Source organism: Chrysemys picta, unplaced genomic scaffold (assembly GCF_011386835.1).
Source record: "Chrysemys picta bellii isolate R12L10 unplaced genomic scaffold, ASM1138683v2 scaf1, whole genome shotgun sequence".
Lineage (NCBI taxonomy): Eukaryota > Metazoa > Chordata > Testudines > Emydidae > Chrysemys > Chrysemys picta.
In genome coordinates, this window is record NW_027052708.1 from 621663 (window position 1) to 644492 (window position 22830).

Below are 22830 nucleotides of genomic sequence, written 5' to 3' on the forward strand. Positions count from 1 at the left end.
AAGTTTGTCTCTCCAGCAGAAATGGGTCCAATCAAAGATATTACCTCACCCACCTTGTCTGTCTAATATCCTGGGAGTAACACGCCTACAACAACACTGCATATAAGAAGACGACTGTCACTTTTTGGAAAGTTTTCTAGTATTCTGTCAGGACAGCATCTCTCAAAAATCGCTTGGTGCAGAAACTCCACAGCTCCCAAATGTGTCTGTTCTCAGTGATATCTAGTGCACAGAGCAGTTTGTAGTCAGCTGGCTGGTTATTTCTGGAACAATTCTGAATGGGCCCAATCCTGAGTCCTTTATTCTGTTTCTACTCAGTCTGTACAAAGCAAACTCACATTACAGTCAATAACTGCCTGCTTGAGTAAGGAACCCTGGGTTTGGCCCTATGAGCTGGCCCTGCACCTCTATCCAGGGAAGACGGGGATTAGTGATAAGAATGGACATAACTATAAGGGCCATGGAAAGACTCATCTTCCTCTCCAACCTTCAGCACAGGCATGTGGAACTACCCTGCCAGCACGGCAGGGGCTAAAGGGAGCCTTTGGGGCCAGCTAGCCCCACCCCGCTGTACCTGCAGCCTATGCCAGGCCTGGGGGGAGAAAAGGAGAGAGCCTGGCTCAGTTGAGGGCTGTCTGGGGAACAGGCAGGAGCTATCCGCCTCCCTACCTGAGAGGAAGGGTCACTAGACTGCCAGCCGAGGCAGCCACTAGGGAGTAAGCACTGTCTCCCCAGCCAAGGGGGACTGTGGAGGAGACCTAGGAGCCTCCAGTAACTGAGGTACCTGGGTCCCTGAATCCCAGAGACATTGTGGGGTTCAGTCTCACCAAACTCCCGGCTGCCCCATCTGAAGGAGTCTGGGACCACAGCACGATGCGAACAAAAATCCACAAGAGGGTGCTATGGGGTACAAGCCACCCAGCGAAGGGGACTAGAGAGGCCATGCCCCAAACAAAAGGGCCAGTGTTAGGAAGTAGCCCAGGGCAGTGGATTTAGACTTCCTGCTGGGAGGCCTCCCCTATTCAGGGTTTGATACATGCACTACCTTGGGCTGGAACCCAGTGGAGAGCAAGGGCCTGGGTTTTCCTGTCCCACTGTCTAAAATACTGAAGCAAATTAACCTTGAAAACAAGGGGCTGGACATCAGGGGCACCAACCACTAGGCAGCCCAGCCCTTCAGACACCCTGTTACAAACCCGAACTTTATGCTCACTGCAAACGTGCAGCTCCAGCTGAGATGCAGGTGCAGTTTTACAGAAAGGTGCACAGAAGGGACTTTTGCTCTCATACCTCTTTGTTTGTGCGCAGCTCCCTCCTCCTGGTGAGGTTCAGAGGAGAGGGACTCCCTGCTGTACACTTGCTAGGTGTGCAGCACAAGGCATTGCAGTTGTTATTACCAGGTTAGGGAATTTACACTGGGTGAAGGTCAGTCTGTTTTCTGCAGAGTTTCAAACTCCTGACAACGAAGCTCATTTTTATAAAGTTCCTGCCCAACCCATCTTTTTATTTTTTAAAAATACTAGGAAATGGCAGATGTAAGCGGGGTCAGAATTAGTTCTCCCCTGACAGCTAGCTCGGACGGGGAGAGATTTACATGAACACACCTCCTCTGCCTAGATATCCAGCAGATAGAGCGGGATGTAAATTACTGGGGTGTAAATTTACCCACACTAGCCTGCTGCACACTGAGTGTCTGTGTGGACCCTGCTGCTGCACACTAACATTTCCCTTGTGCTGTGAAATGGGAGTAGATCAAAGCACACTAGGGAATTGTGTGTGGCAGCATGGTCCACATGGACACTCGGTGCCTGGCAGGCCAGTGCAGAGGAGATTTACACCCCAGCTTGCCACAAACTAAATGTTCATGTAGATCTGCTCTCAGTCTCCCCCACCCCACCCTGGCTGCTTATTTCAGTCTCGTCGCCCAGTTAGTTTTAGGCCTGGTCGACACTACGGGTTTAGGTCGACTTTAGCAGCGTTAAATCGAATTAAGCCTGGACACGTTCACACGACGAAGCCCTTTCTTTCGACTTAAAGGGCCCTTTAAACCGGTTTCTTTACACCACCTTCGACGAAGGGATTAGCGATAAAATCGGCCTTTGCGGGTCGGAATTGCGGTAGTGTGGACGGAATTCAACGTTATTGGCCTCCGGGAGCTATCCCACAGTGCTTCATTGTGACCGCTCTGGACAGCACTCTCAACTCAGATGCACTGACCAAGTAGACAGGAAAAGACCCGAGAACTTTTGAATTTCATATCCTGTTTGCTCAGCGTGGAGAGCACAGGTGACCACGCAGAGCTCATCAGCACAGGTAACCGTGATGGAGTCCCAGGATCACAAAAGAGCTCCAGCATGGACCGAACGGGAGGTACGGGATCTGCTTGCCATATGGGGAGATGAATCAGTGCTAGCTGAACTCCGTAGCAGTAAAAGAAATGGCAAAGTATTAGAAAAGGTCTCCAAGGCCATGAAGGACCGAGGCCATAACAGGGACACACAGCAGTGCCGCGTGAAAATTAAGGAGCTACGGCAAGCCTACCACAAAGCCAGAGAAGCAAATGGAAGGTCCGGGGCAGAGCCGCAAACTTGCCGCTTCTACGCGGAGCTGCATGCCATTCTAGGGGGTGCAGCCACCACTACCCCAACCGTGTGCTATGACTCCGTCAATGGAGAAACACACAGGGAAGAGGGTTTGGGGAATGAGGAAGATGAGGATGGAGGTACTGTAGGTAGCTCACAGCAGCAAGGAAGCGGAGAAACCGGTTTCCCCAACAGCCAGGATATGTTTGTGACCCTGGACCTGGAACCAGTAACCCCCGAACTCACCCAAGACCCTCAGGGCACACAGGAGACCTCTGGTGAGTGTACCTTTGTAAATATTACACATGGTTTAAAAGCAAGCGTGTTTAATGATTAATGATTAATTTGCCCTGGCAATCGCGGCCAGTACAGCTACTGGAAAAGTCTGTTAACATGTATGGGGATGGAGCGGAAATCCTCCAGGGACATCTCCAGAAAGCTCTCCTTCATGTACTCCCAAAGCCTTTGCAAAAGGTTTCTGGGGAGGGCTGCCTTATCCCGTCCGCCATGGTAGGACACTTTACCACGCCAGGCCAGTAGCACGTAGTCTGGAATCATTGCATAACAAAGCATGGCAGCGTATGGTCCCGGTGTTTGCTGGCATGCAGACAACATCCATTCCTTATCTCTCTTTGTTATCCTAAGGAGAGTGATATCATTCACAGTCACCTGGTTGAAATGGGGTGATTTTATTAAGGGGACATTCAGAGGTGCCTGTTCCTGCTCCTCTGAACAGAAATGTTCCCTGCTGTTAACCATGCGGTGGGGGGAGGGGTGAAGTAATCATCCCAGAGAATCGGGGGTGTGTGTGTGGGGTGATTTACTTGGGTTTGTGCTGCATGTTAACCCGGAAACTGCAGCCCCTTCTTTTACTTTGAAAACCCATTTTAAATGGCCAACCCAATTCATCCTTGATATGGGAAATGCGCTGCTGTTTGAAACCATTCCCACATTTTAAGAAGGTTAAAAAAGCCAAAAGACTGTGGCTTACCATGGCTGCCTGCAAGCCGAAATCTGTTGCCTGGCACTGCGTGAGTGATCTCTCATACCAAACCGGCAGGCAGAGGAAAAATGCGACCTTGTAACGAAAGAGTGTACCCATTGTTCTCTAAAATGTGTCTTTTTTAACCACCTCTCCCTTCTCCTCCACCAGCTGCAAATGTTTCTCCTTCACAGAGGCTAGTGAACATTAGAAAGAGAAAACGGAGGACGCGGGACGATATGTTCACGGAGCTCCAGATGTCCTCCCACGCTGATAGAGCACAGCAGAATGCGTGGAGGCAGTCAATGTCGGACATGAGAAAAGCACAATATGAACGAGAGGAGACGTGGCGGGCTGAATGGCGGGATGAAAAGAGCAAGTGGCGAGCTGAAGATGATAGGTGGCGTCAGCTTGCAGACAGACGGCAAGAGTCAATGCTCCATCTTCTGGAGCATCAAACTGATATGCTCCAGCGTATGGTTGAGCTGCACGAAAGGCAGCAGGAGCAGAGACCGCCGCTACAGCCCCTGTGTAACCAACAGCCCTCCTCCCCAAGTTCCATAGCCTCCTCACCCAGACGCCCAAGAACACGGTGGGGGGGCCTCCGGCCACCCAGCCACTCCACCCCAGATGATTGCCCAAGCATCAGAAGGCTGGCCTTCAATAAGAGTTAAAGTTTTAAAATGCAGTGTGTCCTTTTCCATCCCTCCTCCCCCACCCATCCCAGGCTACCTTGGCAATTATCCCCCTACTTCTGTGAGGAATTAATAAAGAATGCATGAATGTGAAATAACAATGACTTTATTGCCTCTGCAAGCGGTGCTCGAAGTGGGGAGGGGAGGGTGGGGTGGTTGGTTTTCAGGGAAGTAGAGTGAACCGGGTGGGGGGGGGGGGGTTGGAGGGTTCATCAAGGAGAGACAAACAGAAGTTTCACACCGTAGCCTGGCCAGTCACAAAACTCGTTTTCAAAGCTTCTCTGATGCGCACCGCGCCCTGCTGTGCTCCTCTAACCGCCCTGGTGTCTGGCTGCGCGTAATCAGCGGCCAGGCGAGTTGCCTCAACCTCCCATCCCGCCATAAATGTCTCCCCCTTACTCTCACAGATATTGTGGAGCGCACAGCAAGCAGCAATAACAATGGGGATATTCTTTTCGCTGAGGTCTGAGCGTGTCAGTAAGCTGCGCCAGCGCGCTTTTAAACGTCCAAATGCACATTCCACCACCATTCGGCACTTGCGCAGCCTATAGTTGAACAGGTCCTGACTCCTGTCCAGGCTGCCTGTGTACGGCTTCATGAACCATGGCATTAAGGGGTAGGCTGGGTCCCCAAGGATCACGATAGGCATTTCAACATCCCCAACGGTTACTTTCTGGTCCGGGAAGAAAGTCCCTTCCTCCAGCTTTCGAAACAGACCAGAGTGCCTGAAGACGCGAGCATCATATACCTTTCCCGGCCATCCCACGTTGATGTTGGTGAAACGTCCCTTGTGATCCACCAGGGCTTGCAGCAGCATTGAAAAGTACCCCTTGAGGTTTATGTACTCGGTGGCTTGGTGCTCCGGTGCCAAGATAGGGATATGGGTTCCGTCTATGGCCCCACCACAGTTTGGGAATCCCATTTCAGCAAAACCATCCACTATTGCCTGCACGTTGCCCAGAGTCACTACCCTTGATATCACCAGGTCTTTCATTGCCCTAACAACTTGGATCACAGCAGCCCCCACCGTAGATTTGCCCACTCCAAATTGATTCCCGACTGACCGGTAGCTGTCTGGCGTTGCAAGCTTCCACAGGGCTATCGCCACTCGCTTCTCAACTGTGAGGGCTGCTCTCATCTTGGTATTCTGGCGCTTCAGGGCAGGGGAAAGCAAGTCACAAAGTTCCATGAAAGTGCCCTTACGCATGCGAAAGTTTCGCAGCCACTGGGAATCGTCCCACACCTGCAGCACGATGCGGTCCCACCAGTCTGTGCTTGTTTCCCGGGCCCAGAATCGGCGTTCCACACCATGAACCTGCCCCAGTAACACCATGATTTCCACATTGCTGGGGCCTGTGCCTTGTGAGAGGTCTATGTCCATGTCAATTTCCTCATCACTCTCTTCGCCGCGCTGCAATCGCCTCCTCGGCTGGTCTGGGTTTCGCATTGGCATGTCCTGGCTCTGCATATACTCCAGGGCAATGCGTGTGGTGTTCATAGTGCTCATAATTGCCGCGGTGATCTGAGCGGGCTCCATGATCCCAGTGCTAGCTATGGCGCCTGGTCTGAAAAAAGGCGCAAAACTAGTATCTGACGGACCAGGAGAAGGAGGGAGGGTGGGAGGGAGGGAGGGCCGAGTGACGACATGGCATACAGGTACAGGGAATTAAAATCAAGAAAGGTGGCTGTGCATCAGGGAGAAACACAAACAACTGTCACACAGAATGGTCCCCCCAAAGATTAAACTGAAAACCCTGGGTTTAGCAGGCCGTTGATTTCACGGAGGGAGGGGAAGCAAATGAATACAGAACAAATCTATTTTTTACATCTTAAGCTGGCAGCCGACGGTGCAGCATGACTGATAGCCTCTGCAGTACGACGACGATGGATACCAGTCGTAATATACCATCTTCTATCAAAAGGCAAGGGGCTGCTGCTGTGTAGCAATGCAGCCCCACGTCTGCCAGCCCCACGTCTGCCAGCACCCAGATCGCCCTCGGCCTCTTCTGGGTGCTTAGCAGACAATACTGGGCAATTGGCAGAAAATAGCATACTACGACTGATAGCCATCATCATCGAGACAGTAGCATGTCTGCCCAGGTGCCCATGATTGACAGCCACTGCAGTACGACGACGACGGATACCAGTCATAATATACCATCTTCTACGAAAAGGCAAGGGGCTGGTGCAATGCAGCCCTACGGCTGCCAGCCCCACGGCTATTAGTCATGCTACACCGTCTACCGCCAAAAGGCAGTTAGCAGCTGCTGCTGTGTAGCAATGCAGTCCCACGTCTGCCGGCACCCAGAGGACATATGGTGACGGTGAGCTGAGCGGGCTCCATTCTTGCCGTGGTATGTTGTCTGCACAGGTAACCCAGGTAAAAAGACGCGAATCTATTGTCTGCCGTTGCTCTGACGGAGGGGGAGGGGCCTGACAACATGTACCCAGAACCTCCCGCGACACTGTTTTGCATCATCCGGGCATTGGGATCTCAACCCAGAATTCCAATGGGCGGCGGAGACTGTGGGAACTGTGGGATAGCTACCCATAGTGCAATGCTCCGGAAGTCGACGCTAGCCTCGGTACTGTGGACGCGGTCCGCCGACTAGAGCACTTAGAGCATTTTATGTGGGGACACACACAATCGGCTGTATACAACCGATTTCTATAAAACCGGCTTCTATTGATTCGACCTAATTTCATAGTGTAGACATACCCTTAGACTCTCCCCACACTCTTGCTCTTGATCTGGTCTGTCTCTCCTCACCACCCTCAGATCCTCCCCACTGGTTACCAGTCCCAGACTGCTTGTCCAGTCAGTCCCAGTTTTCCCCAGCTCCCAGCCTCCTTGCTCAGCAAGTCACAGTCTCTGTCCCCCGACTCTTGTTCTATTTACCCTCCCTAGCCAGTAATAGTCTCTTCCCCCTCCCTCCTCTGAGTCCCAGTCTCCTTGCCCAGCCAGTTCCCATCTCCCCCTTTCTCTCCCAGTCCCAGTTTCTCGCTTCCCACCAGTATCCAGTCTCAGAATGTCCGTCTGTCCCCCGGCCACTCCACAGGCTCCTTGTCCCACTCTACTCTCCTCCTCTCATCCCGGTCTGATTCTTGTCTCTTCAACATTCAATTCAGGTGGTTTCCTTTCTGCACTGCCTGGGCCCAATAGGGGAAGACAGTCTCCCTGGGACAGAGTGCCGGGAGTGAACAGATGAGCTTGCACTCTGATTATGATGCTGGCAAACCAGGTGCCAGCTCATGCCAAAGCCCCAGGTCTCATTGAATGCTTACAAATGCAGAGCCTGGCCAATTCATGTGTGTATTAGTATTGGTCAAAGTGATTATTAAATGTGTAAATGTATAAGAGTGTTTAATCTTCAAGAAAATTAGTAGAATGTTATTTGCATTGTTCTCATTTATCTGTATCCCGTTATAATGCAATAGCAAACAGGTCCCTTCCAGTTCTAGGAGATAGGTTTATCTCCATATATTATTATTATTATTATTATTAGATATTTACACTGTGTATTGCCCTGTAACTAAATAACCCATCAAACGAGAAAGAAGCCTTGTGCAATGCAAATGAAGAACTTTCACAGAAAAGTGCCAATTTCAAAACAAGTGGTCATTGTGTGTGAGGATTGGAGGCAAACACTCGAAATGCATTCCTCACTCTGTCATCAAAGGAAGAGTCCACGTGGGTAGTGACCCCGTCAGTTTCTTTTCTGTGAGAAGAAGCTGTAAGTCTGGATTCAGGGAAAGATCCTTCATCTCTGGACTGTCTGAATTCTAACTGGGTGGAATAAGTGAACGAAAAGATGGAGATCCCCAGAGTTATTCTGGGTAGCCCTGAGAGACTTTTGAGAAACTGGCAGATGACTACATCTCTGCTACCATTTGGAATTATAGACTGTGACTCACCTGCACATATATTTTACCTGCTCTAACCTCTCAATAATTGTTATTTCCTTTTTTTAGCTAATAAATCTTTAGTTTACTATAGAATTGGCTACCAGAGTTGTCTTTGGTGTAAGATCTAGGGCACAAACTGATCTAGGGTAAGTGACTGGTTTCTTGGGACTGGGAGCAAACTGAATGTGATGTGATTTTTGGTGTTAAGTAACCATTTTATCGCACAGTCCAGCTTTTCTGGGGGGCAAAATAGACTGGAGAGTCTAAGGGCACTGTCTGTGACTCCATGGTAAGAATGTTATAGTAATCCAGGCACAGGTGCTGGCTTCCAATTGTCCTGGGGGGTGCTCAACTCCTGCTCCGTCCCCAGCCTTGCCCCCACTCCACCTCTAATGCCTCCCCCACCCCTCCTCTTTCTACCCCCTCCCTCTAGCATGCCCCATCCTCACTCCTCCCCCTCCCTCCCAGCGCCTCCAGCATACTGCGGAACAGCTGATCACAGTGGGTGGGAGGTGTTGGGGAGGGGAGAGGTGGGAGTTAAGCACCTGCTAATTTTTTCACTGAATCTATACCTATGAATCCAGAACTTCACATTTGTTACTGGCCTGGTGAAATCTAATTATAGAACACTCCATCAATTTTCAGTGTCTTCCCTGTTTTCTGACAGTCTGCCCTGAGGTAGGCACTCACGAGCCTCTCCAGACAGTGTGACACTGATCTCTTAGACATCAGTTAGTCCCCCAAAGAAAAGCTGACTGAGGTAATTAGATATGAAGGCTCACAGGCTGGATGGATATAGAGCCAAGTAGCCCATCAGCCCAAATCTGATAAAGAAGCACAGGCAGGATGCCCCTGGTGGGGAAAGAGAGAGGGGAACAGGGTTAGCTGGGCCCAGTCTCAGAAAGGCCTTAGGGAAGGGAAAACTGTCTTCCCCTCAGGTCCTGATAAGAGGGCCAAAAACACAGAGGATACTGTACACAGACTGTTGCATGGGAACTGTAGTGCTATTTGTGGAGGGAACTCAAAATCAGTGGCACTGTGAATGCACAATTAGTGGAGTGTAGGCTATTTCTGGTGTTGCTAGAGCATTTACATCTGCAAGGGTGTCATAAATAGAGAGGGAAGAGTAGCATAAAATCCCTCCTTGGCAGCTGTACTGAATCACCTTACCTGTAAGGGGTTAAGTAGTCAATTAACCTAGTTGGCACCTGACCAGAAGGACCAATGAGGAAAGAAGATACTTTCAAATCTGGGGAGGAACATTTTGTTTGTGCTTTCTCTTTGTTGTTCCCTCTCCGAACAGAGGGAGAGACCAAGCGGGTACAATATCTCCTGAAAATATACCTGGAATAATAGATCTAAAACCACAGAAATTGTAAGAATTAAGAAACCTGAACTGCAAGGCTGGTCCTGTGTCTCTTACCACCAGGTTATCAAGGAAGGGTGTGAGGAAGGGTGTGAATACATTAATCAAAGATTTGTTGCATATAATACTATATTATCATATGTATCTTTTGAATAGCAGTAATGCAATTGTAACTTTGTAACTCTGGATATTTTACCATTTACTTACTATTATTGATTTTAATAAAAAGTCTTTAAGGCTATATCTGTCTCAGCGTGACCTTCCTGTCATATCCCTGAAGGTCCTTTGTAAAATCTGTGGAGCCTGATTCAGGACAAGAACTTTTATCTTCTGATCAAACAGATTGGCGAGCCTAAAACCCATACTAATTCATATTGATGATGATAAATATTAATATTATTATTAAAATCAAATCAAATTAATAAATTAAATTCCCATATTATCCAAATTAGTATTATCACTATACCCTAAATCAGGCTACACAAGGATATGCGTTAGGTTATCTTTTGTTTGGGCTTGTTAAGTTTCCTATGCTACAGAGGTAGTTTTATTCCTATTTTTGAAACTGTGAAGCTGAGCCAGAGGGGAATCCTCTATGTTTTAAATCTTTTTATTACCCTGTAAAGTTACCTTCCATCCTGATTTTGCAGATGTGATTCTTTTATCTTTTTCCTTTATAAATAAAGCACTTCTTTAAGAACCTGATTGATTTTCAGTGTCCTGAAGACAAAGGATCTGGTCGGTGCTCACATTGCTAACCAATTGGTTGGTATATTATTCTCAAGCCTCCCCAGGAAAGGGGGAGAAGGGGATTGGGGGAATATTTTGGGGGGATAGGGATTCCAAGTGACCCTTCCCTAAATTTTTGTGTAAATTACTTGGTGGTGGCAGCAATATCGTCTAAGGACAAGGAAAGGGCTTGTGCCTTGAGGAAGTTTTTAACCTAAGCTGGCAGACTATAAGTTTAGGGGAACTTTCATGTGGGCCCCACATCTCTATCACAGAGTTCGGGGGGTGGGCGGAGGAGCCTGTTAGAGGGCCAGTCTGTTTTCTGCAGAATTTCAAAGTCCTGGCAACTAAGCTCATTTTTATAAAGTCCTGCCATCATCTTTATTTTTTAACAATAGTGGGAAATTGCATGTCATCACTCCTCTTTGCCTCCCCCATGTAAAGAGACTGTTGAGATTTTGCATAGAAACACTCACAATCCAGAGAGGGTTAAGATTAAACACTTACCTTTAGCTCCCATTGCCAGGGGGAGCTGCTAAAACATTTGAAATTCTAAAGAAAAATATTCTACTCTATGCTACACCAGATCTACAGGGTATCAGAGAGTCGGGACGATCAACCCATTGCCTGGTCACCCTATGAGGGTGGGAAAGGGGCTCCATAAACATCCTGTCCCCTGTCCATCTCCCAAGCTACTCTGGCTGGGTGCCTGGGTCTGGATTTTAGTCTAAGGGTAAAAATTTCATATGTGCCTCAGTGACTTAAGAGCCTACGTGTCATTTTCAAAAGTGACTCAGGGCCAGATTTTAAAGGACATTCAGGCACCTAGGAGTGCAGACAGGCATCTACTGGGACTTTCCAAATCTCCTGGGAGTTCAGCACCAGGCACATTTGAAAATCCCACTGATCACCTATCTGCATTTACAGACACCTACATATCTTTTAAAATCTGGCCCTTGGGCACATAGGATCCATAGTCTCACTGAAAGTCCAAGCAAATTTGGCACCAAACTCCCATCAGCCTCTTTGGCAATCCCAATGCAAATTCATATTCAATTTTTTGAACAGACGTTAATGGTTATAAACAACCAGACACATTATTTGCAAACGGGCAAATTCACTAATTCAATGATTTTCATTAAATGTTTCTATGACAGTGTCTACGGGTTTGTCTACATTACCGGCTGAATCGACGGGCAGCGACCGACCCCCGAGCGCTCTCCCATCGACTCCTGTACTCCAGCTTGGTGAGAGGCGCAGGCAGAGTCGACGGGGGAGTGGCAGCAGTCGACTCACCTCGGTGAAGACACCACGGTAAGTCGATCTAAGTACGTTGACTTCAGCTACGTTATTCGTGTAGCTGAAGTTGCGTAACTTAGTGTAGGCCAGTGTAGACCAGGCCTAAGTTTCCCAAATATTTTTCCCCAAAAGGGACAACTGGCAGTCCCAGCCACAGGGCCCTGTGGGGCAGACAGCACCAGCCCACTACTGCCCTGATGAACAATGGCATCAACAAGAAACCTTCAACCCTATAGAGCAGGCAAACTCCTGGCTGGATCAGAGATTCCTACCACATAAGCCTCCATCCCTGGCCATAGGTCCCACAGCTGGGTTGAGACCCTCCATGACACTGACCCACATTCAGAAAACGAACAGGAAAATGGGAGCCATTCCAAGGGAAAGGAAAGGTGTGGCACTGGAACAACTGGAGATGAGAAAATGAAAATGCTTCACAGTCATACACGGGGTTCTGCAGTGGCCAGTGCCCTACAAACACTGAACCTTCTCCCCATTCAGAAACAACCCCACACTTGTTACATTTTACAACCCCTTTACTCCCTCTCAAAACCCCTTCACCCTTACTCTCAGGGTTCCAGCTAACACTGTCCTTTCACCTACCCATCATTAAACACATGGACTGCTTCCGTCTCCCACCTCACTGCTGCAATCCCCATGGCAAGAAGATGCTTGTGCTCCGCCATTGACACACCCTACAGAACACAGCGCTGAAATTATGCATACTGGATCCCCCAAGGTACACTGGCACCTCTTCCCTTTGATCACATGGGTGGATCAGAACCAGATCTCATATCACAGTCACAGCTGTTCCAAGCTGCTCCAACTAATCGCCTCCACCATAGGCACCGATTTATGCTGGCGCTGGTGGGTGCTCGATCCCCCTCTGCCCCTGGACCCGCCCTGACTCCACCCAGGACCCTCCCCCTCCTGCCTCTGCCCCACCCCTATTCCAACCCCTTCCCCAAATCCCTGCACTGGCCCTACCTCTTCCCTGCCTCCTCCCCTGAGTGTGCCATGTTCCTGCTCTTCCCCAATCCCTCCTGGAGCTTGTTATGCCACGAAACAGGTGTTTTGCGGTGGCAAGCGCTGGGAGGTAGGCAGAGAAGTGGGGACGCGGCGCGCTTAGGGGAGGGGAAGGAGGCAGAGGTGAGGTGAGGTGGTGCAGGGAGCTTGGCAGTCGGTGGGTGCAGAGCACCCACCAATTTTTCCCTGTGGGTGCTCCAGCCCCAGAGCACCCATGGAGTCGGCGCCTATGGCCTCCACCATTCAATACAGCTACACCTAACACAGTGACTGCAGCTGGAGCACAGGCAAATAATTCCCAGTGGCAGTGGCTAGTCCAGCTCCAGGGGGCAGAGTTAAGGCTGCCTTGGCATTCACCTTAACTCTGTATTGCCTGGTTTTCAGGGATTTGAGTTTTGCCCAACTCAATGTCTTGGAAGGGCACGAGATACCTCAGGCAACCTGAACTCTGTGTGAATGAAGTCTCTGTCAGTGAATTTTAACTTAACTCCACAGTCTCTGACATGCAGAACTGTCTGATCACAGGCAGTAAGAAGAATCTAGCCTTCATTGCAATGAATGAACAACGGTCTCCTGACTCGGGCGGGACTCATAGAGCATCAGTGACAATAAATAAGTCACCAGTGTGAGAAATGTTTAACTCTAGCAGTGACTGCAGGGCTGTGTGCACACAGAGGGCTCAGGTCTCCATAGCACTGTGTGTAGGCAGCTGCACTGGTGTAAAGTTGGTGTAAAGTGGTCCTTATACATCACTACTAGTGAATTACACCAACTCACCACCTCTGAAGTGATTGTTGTCTGTGTGAAATGGGTGTAACTGCAGCTAGACCGGTTCAGTTCATGAGACAAGACTCACGCTCCAAAAGAGAATGAGGCTGAACAAAGAAGGAGTGGTTAGCAAAATCTATACTGTGCTCAGTCTCCAGTGCGAGCCTGGGTAAATTGGATGCAAGTGGCTGGAGTATGTGCAAAGCTGATGTACAGGGTCCTACTCGATAACCATATTTAACAAGGCCATGACCTGTGCTGACCTCACCGCTGTTCTTCCCGGGGGAGACAAGTCTGTTTTTATGCTCCCCTCCTGGTACTGCTTGTGTAGATAGGATTGCTGCCTGGCGTGTAGACTCTGGGTAGGGCCCCACCAAAATCATGATCCATTTTGATCAATTTCACTGTCATAGGATTTAAAAAATCATAAATTTCATGTTTTCAGCTATTTAAATATGAAATTTCACAGTGTTGTAATTGTAGGGATCCTGACCCAGAAAGGAATTGTTGGGAGTTGCAAGGTTACTGTGGGGGTGGGGGTTGCGGTACTGCTACCCTTATTTCTGCACTGCTGTTGGTGGTGGCACTGCTTTCAGAGCTGGAGAGCAGTGGCTGATGGCCAGGATCCCAGCTCTGAAGGGAGAGCCACCGCCAGCAGCAGTGCAGAAGTAAGGACGGCATGGTGCGATATTAACACCCTTACTTCTGTGCTGCTGCCTGCAGAGCTGGGTCCTCAGTCAGCAACTGCCATTCTCCGGCCGCCCAGCTCTGAAGGCAGCAGTGCAGAACTGAGGGTGACATGGTACGGTATTGCCACCCATTCTTCTGCACTGCTGCTCCGTTTTGGGTCAGGACCCCCAGTTTGAGAAATGCTGGTCTCCCCTGTGAAATCTGTATAGTATGGGGTAAAAGCACACAAAAGACCAGATTTCACGGGGTGGGAAAGAGACCAGATTACATGGTCCATGACATATTTTTCATGGCCGTGAATTTGGTAGATTTCTAACTATGGAAACTGTGATGTATTTGCCTTGGTGTGATATGGATATTGGCCAGGCAGGTTTTGTGTGGGTGCAGGATGTGAAAGCCATGGGGCAGACAGGAGAGGTGGGAGAGAGGGAAAGTGGCAAAGCAGCTGAGCTGATCACTGACTGGTAAAGTGGGGCCTTTCAACATCCAACCAGTGCTTGTCCGGAGTGGGAAGGGTCATTGTGCAGGCTAGTACATGTGAGCATTGCCCTAAGACAGACTCTGGGCAACTTTACCGCAGCTGTGTCTGGGCAGCAGAACTCACAACTGTGGTGATGAAGTGGGAATTCTGTGTAATAGTTTTATGAATGGTAAGCAGGGCAGTGACTTACCTGACTAAGGATTGCTACCCAGTCACTGCAATAAGGTTACAAAGCTCTACTGGGGCAGAGCTGAAGACATGTGTCACTTAACTGTCTAGGGTGGGATGAATGAGTCATCACAGGACTGGCTGGAAAGCACCAATGTCAATGGAGGATCCAGAAAGACAATGGGAACCTCAGGGATTGATAACTGACAACTAACAATGGGACACTTCAGCAGGCAGAACATGTGAACTCAGCAGGGGTCAGCAGGAGGAGGTCAATGGACCAAGCAGTGACAGGAGTCTCTGATAAGAATTGGCCTTTGGAGAGACACAAGAGCTCACCTGAGACTGAGAGACAAAGAGACAGAGAAAAAGTGGAAACCAAGATGGGTCCACAGCAGCATGGTTCATGGGAGCCCTGACTTGGCCAGTATGGACCATATCTTAATTTAGCTTCTTCTCTGTGCTAACCTAAGAACTTCCCCATGGTGTGTTCCAGTTGACCCATAAATCCTGCTGTGATTTGAAAAGGTTGCCGGGTGTCACTGCAGATACTTGTTGACTTGCATTGGTCCCTGATGAGTGTAAAAGTCTCTAAGCCGGGGTCTATCTCAGTGGGACCCACTGGGCAGAGCATATCGGGTGAAACAGGAGTGCTGGAGCCCAGAGGCTCTGTCTTGGAGGCGTTGAGGCTACATGACATACCTTTAAGGAAGAGTGGGACCCATGCAGTGTCTGACAAACTGAAGGGGTTCTTCCCCGGGATTGTTTAAAAGCTGGGGTATAGCACAGATCCTGTAGATCTGTGACACCTGCCAAGGCCCAGATGTGGTCCCAATGTGTGATAAAGACCCCAAATGAAGGACACACACTGATCATTCACACAGGTCCAGAAGTTCAGGGTTTACAATCCCAGAGTTGCTGCAGCAGAGACAAAAACAGGCCCAGCAGGAACTGGGGGTATTGCTACAAGGTTACTGCTTTTGGCTCCTCCCATTATGCAAATGAGCTCCTCTCTGCACTTGTGTATTTCATTTACAAAAAGTTTGGAAAATAAGGACAGTGCAGCTCAGTCAGTTACAACAGAATCAGCCAAGACATTGCGACTACAGGGCTCCCCTTACATGGGACTCTCAGAATCAAGCCCAGAGAGGGAAGCTTGGCCCCAATGGATCCTTGCACCAGTGCTGAACCTGGCACAGGAGTGAGAGGGGAGCCAGTGCACCCCCATGTGCTGGGGGTTACTCCACTTTAGGGTTTGATGAGGAGGCTCCCACTGTGCCAGGCATATTTCTGAGGGAAAGGACGGGGGCTTCTGGTGAATGTGGCCCCTTTGTGCTGACATAGTCAGGGCCGAGAGGGCACAGAGCAGGGGTGAACATTCCCCATAGTTTCTGGAGATCCTGTCAATGAGGATAGTAAGTGAGTGGCCGGGTGGGAGGGGGAGACATGAACCACTGACCCCAGCACTCAGGTGTGAACTCACTAATGGTGGTGATCAGGGACTAGCAGAGAGGTGCAAACTGAGATAATCAGAACAAAGAGGCGTTATCGCTGTTCAGCCAGCTGTAGCGATCCATGTTCCTACACTAAGTCTTACCTGCATCAGGGGCTGTTTCTCTCATTACATTAGTCACTCTGTGCAAATGAAGGAGTATTTCTTGCACTAGTTTTGATGAAGCCAGATTATGTATACACGTTTATTTCCTAACTGCAGAGTGATCCAGGTATATTCTCCATGACATTACCCTGGGGGGTAATTCTATCTCACCCTGCATGGGAAGACAGCCAGGTGGGCTGTGGAACAAAGAGCTACACTTCATGTGGGAGTTTCCTGCCAGACGCTGCGGGGGGATTCAGGGAAGTAGGGAGCTGTGTGGAGCAGTGTAGCCTTTTTTTGCCCACTTGACCTACCCCCAGCTGTTTTGGCCCCTACCACTTCCCATGGTCAGGCTCAGGGCTCCTCCCCTGCTGTGTCAGGGAACTCTGGGGAAACCTCCACAGCACTCACCCCCCCACTCCTGTCCCAGCTCCCGCAGCCACAGGCAGGGTCACAGCTGCTGATGGTGCCCTGGGAAGACACTGGGCTGCTGCACAAAGGGATGTACCAGCACAGACCTGCTAATGGGGCCACTCACAATTGAAACTGCCTCCTGTTGGCCGCCTAGAGAATGTTGCAGCCTGTTCATCCCCACTCTGCCCAGGGGAGCTCAGGGAGAGACTGGTCAGCTAAATGCTGACGCCAGTGCAGGGCACAATCCAGCTCTGAGTCACCAGGAATGTCACACATGGGTTCAGTCCCTTCTCCCTTATGGGGAGTTTCCTATGGGGGCAGGTTGGCCAAGTTCTTACCTGAGCAGATCACTCCAGTGTCAAAAGAATGAGAGCACTGTAATGCACCCCATCCTCTATGACTGCAGTCCCAGAGAGCTGACTCGTCACCACCACAATCAACTAAAAACAGCCAAGTCGGTCCAGATCCTGCTCCAAAATGAGCATTACCAAGGGCACTGACAGCAGATCCACATCCCAGCTGCTTACAAACCACCTCAGCATCTTCCATGTCCCAGTCAAAATCACACACCATCCCCCACTGATCCTGGTGTTTAACCTCCACTCTCCCGGCACAGGGGCTGCCTCCTTCCGCCAGCCTCAGCTCATCAGCACCTGCAAAGAGAGACACAGAGCAGGGTCAGAGCGAGCAGGGAGCCCCTCCCCAGCGTTATCACAGCAGAGTCCACACCCATCAGCAGGGGATCTGCGCCCAGAGCCAGGAGAATGGGACATGCCCAGAGCTGCCTCATGGCGCCACCTTCTCACATCTCAGGGCCTCACGCTCGGGGCTGTCAGTGCTGCAGCTCTCGCCATTTTATCCTCACTGCGGCGATGTGTTTGGGATGTTTTTACCTGTCTCATGAGAACACGATGGAAGGCACCAACTCACAGAGTTTCCCTTATTCCAAATGGCACCATCTCCTGTCACTGTCACTGGGGCTGAAGCCAGCGAGATGCCGCCATCTCCCTACAGTCTGTTGGCATGTGGGAGTGAGGCTGCCCTGAGTAAATCTGGCTGCTACTTCCCACTGTTTTCAATGAGACTGAAGCCCACAACAACATGGCTGCCCCTGTATGGCTCAGGGAGCTGTACAGGATGCAGGGGGCCGCAGAGACAATGTGCAAGGAGGAGGGGGAGTGAGGGGAGCAGGGTCCTGGGGTGCAGGAGAAAGATTCAGAGGTTTCAAGGAAATGGGGTGCAGGTGGTGTGTGGGCAGGAGTGAGGAGTGGGAAGAGTAGGGTGGGTGTCTTGAACAGGGGCATGAGGAAGGGATGGGGAGGGGAGGGAAGGGGGTTCTGGAAAGGTGAGTCAGCAGGAAGGGAGAGGAGGGGTCTACTGTGGGGGTCAGGAGGCAGGGGAGGGGAGGAGGGTGTAGATTGGGGGGAGGAGGGAGAGCTGGGGAGAGAGCAGAGAGGTCTGGAGAAGGAGGGAGGCAAGGAGTGTGGAGGGGCAGGGAGGTGGGGGTCTGGAGCAGAGATTCATGAGGGTGTAGTAGGGAGGGGATTGGGGTCTGCAATATGGGAAGCCGTAGGGAGGGTGAGGAAGGGAGGAGCCTCTAGATTGTGTGCTGTGCTTCACAGTGTCAGGCAGAGAAGTTGCAGGGTGGGGTGGAGTGGGGTGAGCCAGGGAAGTGTTGCAGTTTGCAAAAGGCTAAATCAATCTGGTCAAGTTACTGTGACGTTATAGCTGATGTGAATGGTTGATGTCAGTGTGAAGGTCTCCAATATCTGTAACTCACCCCTGAACAGTAACAGAAGTTGTGTGTGCGAGTGTGAACCATGCTGCATGAATTAGCTCAGTGGGTCTCAACCTATATCCCAGCCAGTCCTTCTTCTGTCAGACAGGGCCGCTCTAGGCACCAGCAAACCAAGCACGTGCTTGGGGCCGCACATTTTCAGGGGCGGCATTCCGGCCATCTTTTTTTTTTCTTCCGGCGGCAAAAGCCTAGAGCAGGCCCTGGCAGCAGCAACACGTCGTGCGTGGGGGTGCCCTGGGGCTGCTGCGGTTTGTGCCGCGGGGGAGCAGCACCCGCGCCTTGTGGCAGAGCCGAGCCAGCTCCGAGTGGGGGACACTCAGGCTGGGAGCCGCCCCGCGGGGCACACGGAGCCGCCTGCAGATGCTGCAAGGCGGCTGCCCCCCAGCGCCGCAGCCGGGGCTGGGCGAAGTGGCCTGAGCCGCCCAGGGACTGCAGGAGGGCGGCCAGAAGCAGCAGTGGGGCCATAGAGGGCGGGGCGCTGCTGGGCGGGGCCCGCATCCACTCTCCAGGGCTCCTCACCCTCTGGGGCTACCCTGCCCCCTGCTCCTCAGCCCCCTACTGGGCGGTCCCCCAGCTCTGTCCTCCTGGGTCCCGGTTGGTCCTGGAGGCGGGAGCCCCGGCTGGAGGGACCCTGGGCTGAGGCGTGGCCCGGGAGCCCCGCTGCTTACCCCGACCCCCTATTGTTACGTTTCTGGCTGCACTTTTCCCCTCACTTCCTTCTCTACGCACTCCCTATGCGTGGCGCTACAAAGTCACAGGACCTCCTGGTCAACCTCCTCCTGGCCCTGGCTAAAACTGCCATCTATCAAACCAGGGAGAGAAGGTTGGCCGCTGGAGACTCCTGTGACTGTGCGGCCTGTTTCCGATCCTCTGTCCGGTCACGTATCTAGGCAGAGTTCCTCTGGACGGCTTCCACTGGCTCCCTTGACACCTTCGAGGAGCAGTGGGCGCTGTCCAGGGTTCTCTGCTCGGTGTCCCTATCAGGCTCCCTTCTTTTGACCCTGTGACCGCACTCCTGTCCGTGTTATTTCATTAGTTGTCCCCCGAAATCAGTTGGGTTTCAGGTCCTGTAGATCCTCCCCTTAGGCTGGGGGGGATCCTTTAGCAGTGGGCGGGCTTCCACCCGCCCACTTCCCAGAACCCAATAGGTACCCCGACCCTGCCGGACCGGCTGGAGGCGAGGGGGGAGCCCAGAGCTGGGGCGGCAGGGAGTGCGGGTGGGATGGGGTGGGGGGGAGCCCAGGGCTGGGGCAGTAGGGGGTGTGGGTGGGGGAGGGCACTGGTGGGGTGGGGGAGTGAGAGCCCAGGGCTGGGGTGGGAGGCAGCCAAAAATATTTTTGCTTGAGGTGGCAAAAAAACCTAGAGCCGGCCCTGCTGTCAGAGGAACTGAACCAGCAGGGGAGAGCGAAGGCAGTGCTGGGCAATGGACGGCAGGTCCCCGTCTCAGGGGTGAGGGGAGGGTAAGTGCAGTTTGGGTGCATTAAAAGCCTGCAGTTTTTACCCCCACTCTGGCAGAGGGAGTAGATGGGAGTTAAAAAGTTGAAGACAGACTGAATAACATGACTGGATGGTTTTAATAGTATCATGATTTCTGATCTATCCCTGATATTTTTTCATTTCTTTGCCCACATAATTTTACACATTTGTTTGTCTGCACAATTTAAAAAGGTCAATACCTGTGAAATACAATCTTCTGGCAAAGACTGACCTGGCCTCTACTCAGGGCTCATGGAGGGGGACAGGGACATTGAGAGAAAGGGAAAAGTAGCTACATTATTATCTCCCCTACATGGTATACTCCCCTGAGCCACTGTGTCTGCATCATGTGAAGCAAAGTCAAATTTCCCATAGAAAATAAAAATATTCAGGGAGTGATGCACATTTGCTCATAAATCCAACAAAATAAGATGCAACTGAACATGTGCTTGGCATCGCTATATGACCCTATCCCACAAATAATTGAGCTGTCATTTATCCCTCACATGGTAACAATTGTCCATCCCCTGCAATGTCAGTCTGATCACCAGGAGTCACCACAGAATTCTCTGCTTTTCGGTCATGTACAGCTGTGTTATGGGCTCTAACCCCAGCACATTATATATGAACTTTTTGGGAATTTGAAACATAAACTCCAAGAAACTTGCTAGACAGTTGGTTTGCTCAGCATTTTCTGGGTACCAGCTCCCTACGCACTACAATTACTGAGCTGTCTGAGATATACATTAGGGCAGTTTTTTCTCAAAGACAATAATTTAGACTGACATTTTTGATTATCAACTTCAGTGTCAGTTTCTCAGGCTGGCGCAGCAGCACATTGGGTTCCCATGAACCAGCTACTGCTATGGAGTTCACTGCCCTGCCAGTCATATGGATCATTCTCATGCTGTTAACACCAACCCAACAGGTTCCAATCATTGTATTATTTAAATTGTATCTGGGTCCCACATTTGATTTTAAGATGAAATTTAAGCTGTTTTGGAGTCTTGGGGCCAGATTCACTCCCTGAGTTGCACCAGCACTTGCTGCTGTAACCCATGATCAGCCCCCCTCCCCCACCCCCCGCTTCCCCCAACACTGGTGTAAAGTCTGCCTGCAGCTGGGACACAGCATGGGAAAGAGCCTGCAGCCCCCTCTGTGCTGGAGGAACGAGAGCAGCCCTGACACTGGGCAGGGGCGGCCTTGAGGGAATGAAACCAGTGTGGCTGTGAGATGCGCTTATACAGCACATCAGCAATATATAGGGTGACCAGATGTCCCGATTTTATAGGGACAGTCCCGATTTTTGGGTCTTTTTCTTATATAGGTTCCTATTACCCCCCACTCCCTGTCCCGATTTTTCACATATAGGTTCCTATTACCCCCCACTCCCTGTCCCGATTTTTCACACTTGCTGTCTGGTCACCCTAGCAATATAGCTTGTGCTGGTCGGGCTTCTCTAGGCTCCAACTAGGATTCAAGGCATCTCTGCTCCAGCACAAACCTGGGGGAAGGAGGCAGGGTTCCTGCAGGATAAATCTTCCTGCTGGCAGAGCTTCCGGTACCCTCATTCCAGCACACTGCATCCTAACCCACATCCCCTCAGTGGGAGGAATCATCTCTGGGCATATTTGGGTCAAATCCTGCTCACCTCACACTTGCAAAACTTCTACTGGCTTCAGTGAGTGAATAGGGGAGTGATGAGCCAGGACTTGACCCTTGCAGTGGTTGGAATTTGACCAACCAGACATTTATTTATTGGGATTTAAAATACTAAATTGAGGCCTAGCCAAGGCCTTAGGCACCCGGACAGCATTGTTAACACACTCAAATCCCAGCAGCATAAAGTGACCATTTCAACAGGAACTCAGCCAGCCAGACACCTACAGAAACTCCTTCCCACCCATTTCTCATTACGTGATGCACGGCCTGGGCCCTCCCAAAATGCCCCATCAAAAAACTGTTTTGCAGTGTGCCCAGAAGGTCACCAAATTCAGACTATTTTTGTTCAAAGGGATGAGCACGTTTCAGAGTCCTGGAGCCCTCACAGAGAGCACCCTGCCAGCCACCCCTCTCCTTTATAAAAGGGGGAAACAGCTTGGGCACCCTGCTGACCACAGCTGTGGCCGTATGGCACGGGGAGAGAGGTCATCCCTCAGGAAGGCCCAACCCAAACCATAATCAACACCGTAACAACTTAACCTCCACCCAGAGCTAGAAAGCCAGTGCAGATCCTGCAGCAGGGCTGTAACATGCTCTCAGCGAGATGCACTTCTCAGTGAGTCGCTGCTATTTGCACCAGCTTCATTCTCTGAAAGGTTTTAAGGTGCAGCCCCACACAGAGGTCAGTGCATTAGTCCAATCTCAAGGTAGTAAAAGCCTCAGTAACAGTGGCAAGGTCCAATCCTGAAAGGAAAAGTCACAACCTCCAAGCCAAATGCAGATGGTAAAAAACTGACTGTAAAAGTTACCACCCTAGTTCCAGTTAACCCAGCTCCCCTGGTGAAGCACTGAGGAGACTTACCTGCTATGTCCTGAATTGTAAGGAGAAGAAGCCACAGCACCGGAGTGGAGAGATGTCCCTTCATTGCCAGCCTGACTTTCTGTGCCCCCAGTCACTGCACTGGCTGCCCCTAAGCACCTGCCAGGGCTCCTCTGTGTCTGACAAGTGACAACAAAGCAGTGGATGGGAAATATATAGATTCAGAGGCTGGCATCAGCTGTGGAAAGGAACCAATAGCAAACCCACCTGCCTTTTTAGTTATTATCAGTGGTTTTATCTGCGACTTTCTGCAGCTAAAACAGCCAATAAAACTTGAAAGCAACAAACATCACCATATATGAGTGATGAGCCCC

At 50.7% G+C, this 22830-nt stretch overlaps 2 protein-coding genes across 6 annotated transcripts in view; both read right to left on the bottom strand.

The window, feature by feature from the left end:
- The window catches only part of LOC101935734 (olfactomedin-4-like), a 253106-nt gene that overhangs the window by 146015 nt on the left and 84261 nt on the right, over positions 1-22830 (bottom strand). The window lies entirely within an intron of this gene.
- The window catches only part of LOC135977477 (scavenger receptor cysteine-rich type 1 protein M130-like), a 79231-nt gene that overhangs the window by 26210 nt on the left and 30191 nt on the right, over positions 1-22830 (bottom strand). The window contains exons 5-6 of the mRNA XM_065578736.1: positions 17228-17353; positions 15029-15034 (exon numbers count right to left, since the gene is read on the bottom strand). Of these exons, the coding sequence (XP_065434808.1) occupies positions 15029-15034; positions 17228-17353 (132 nt within the window). The remainder of the gene's footprint in view (positions 1-15028; positions 15035-17227; positions 17354-22830) is intronic.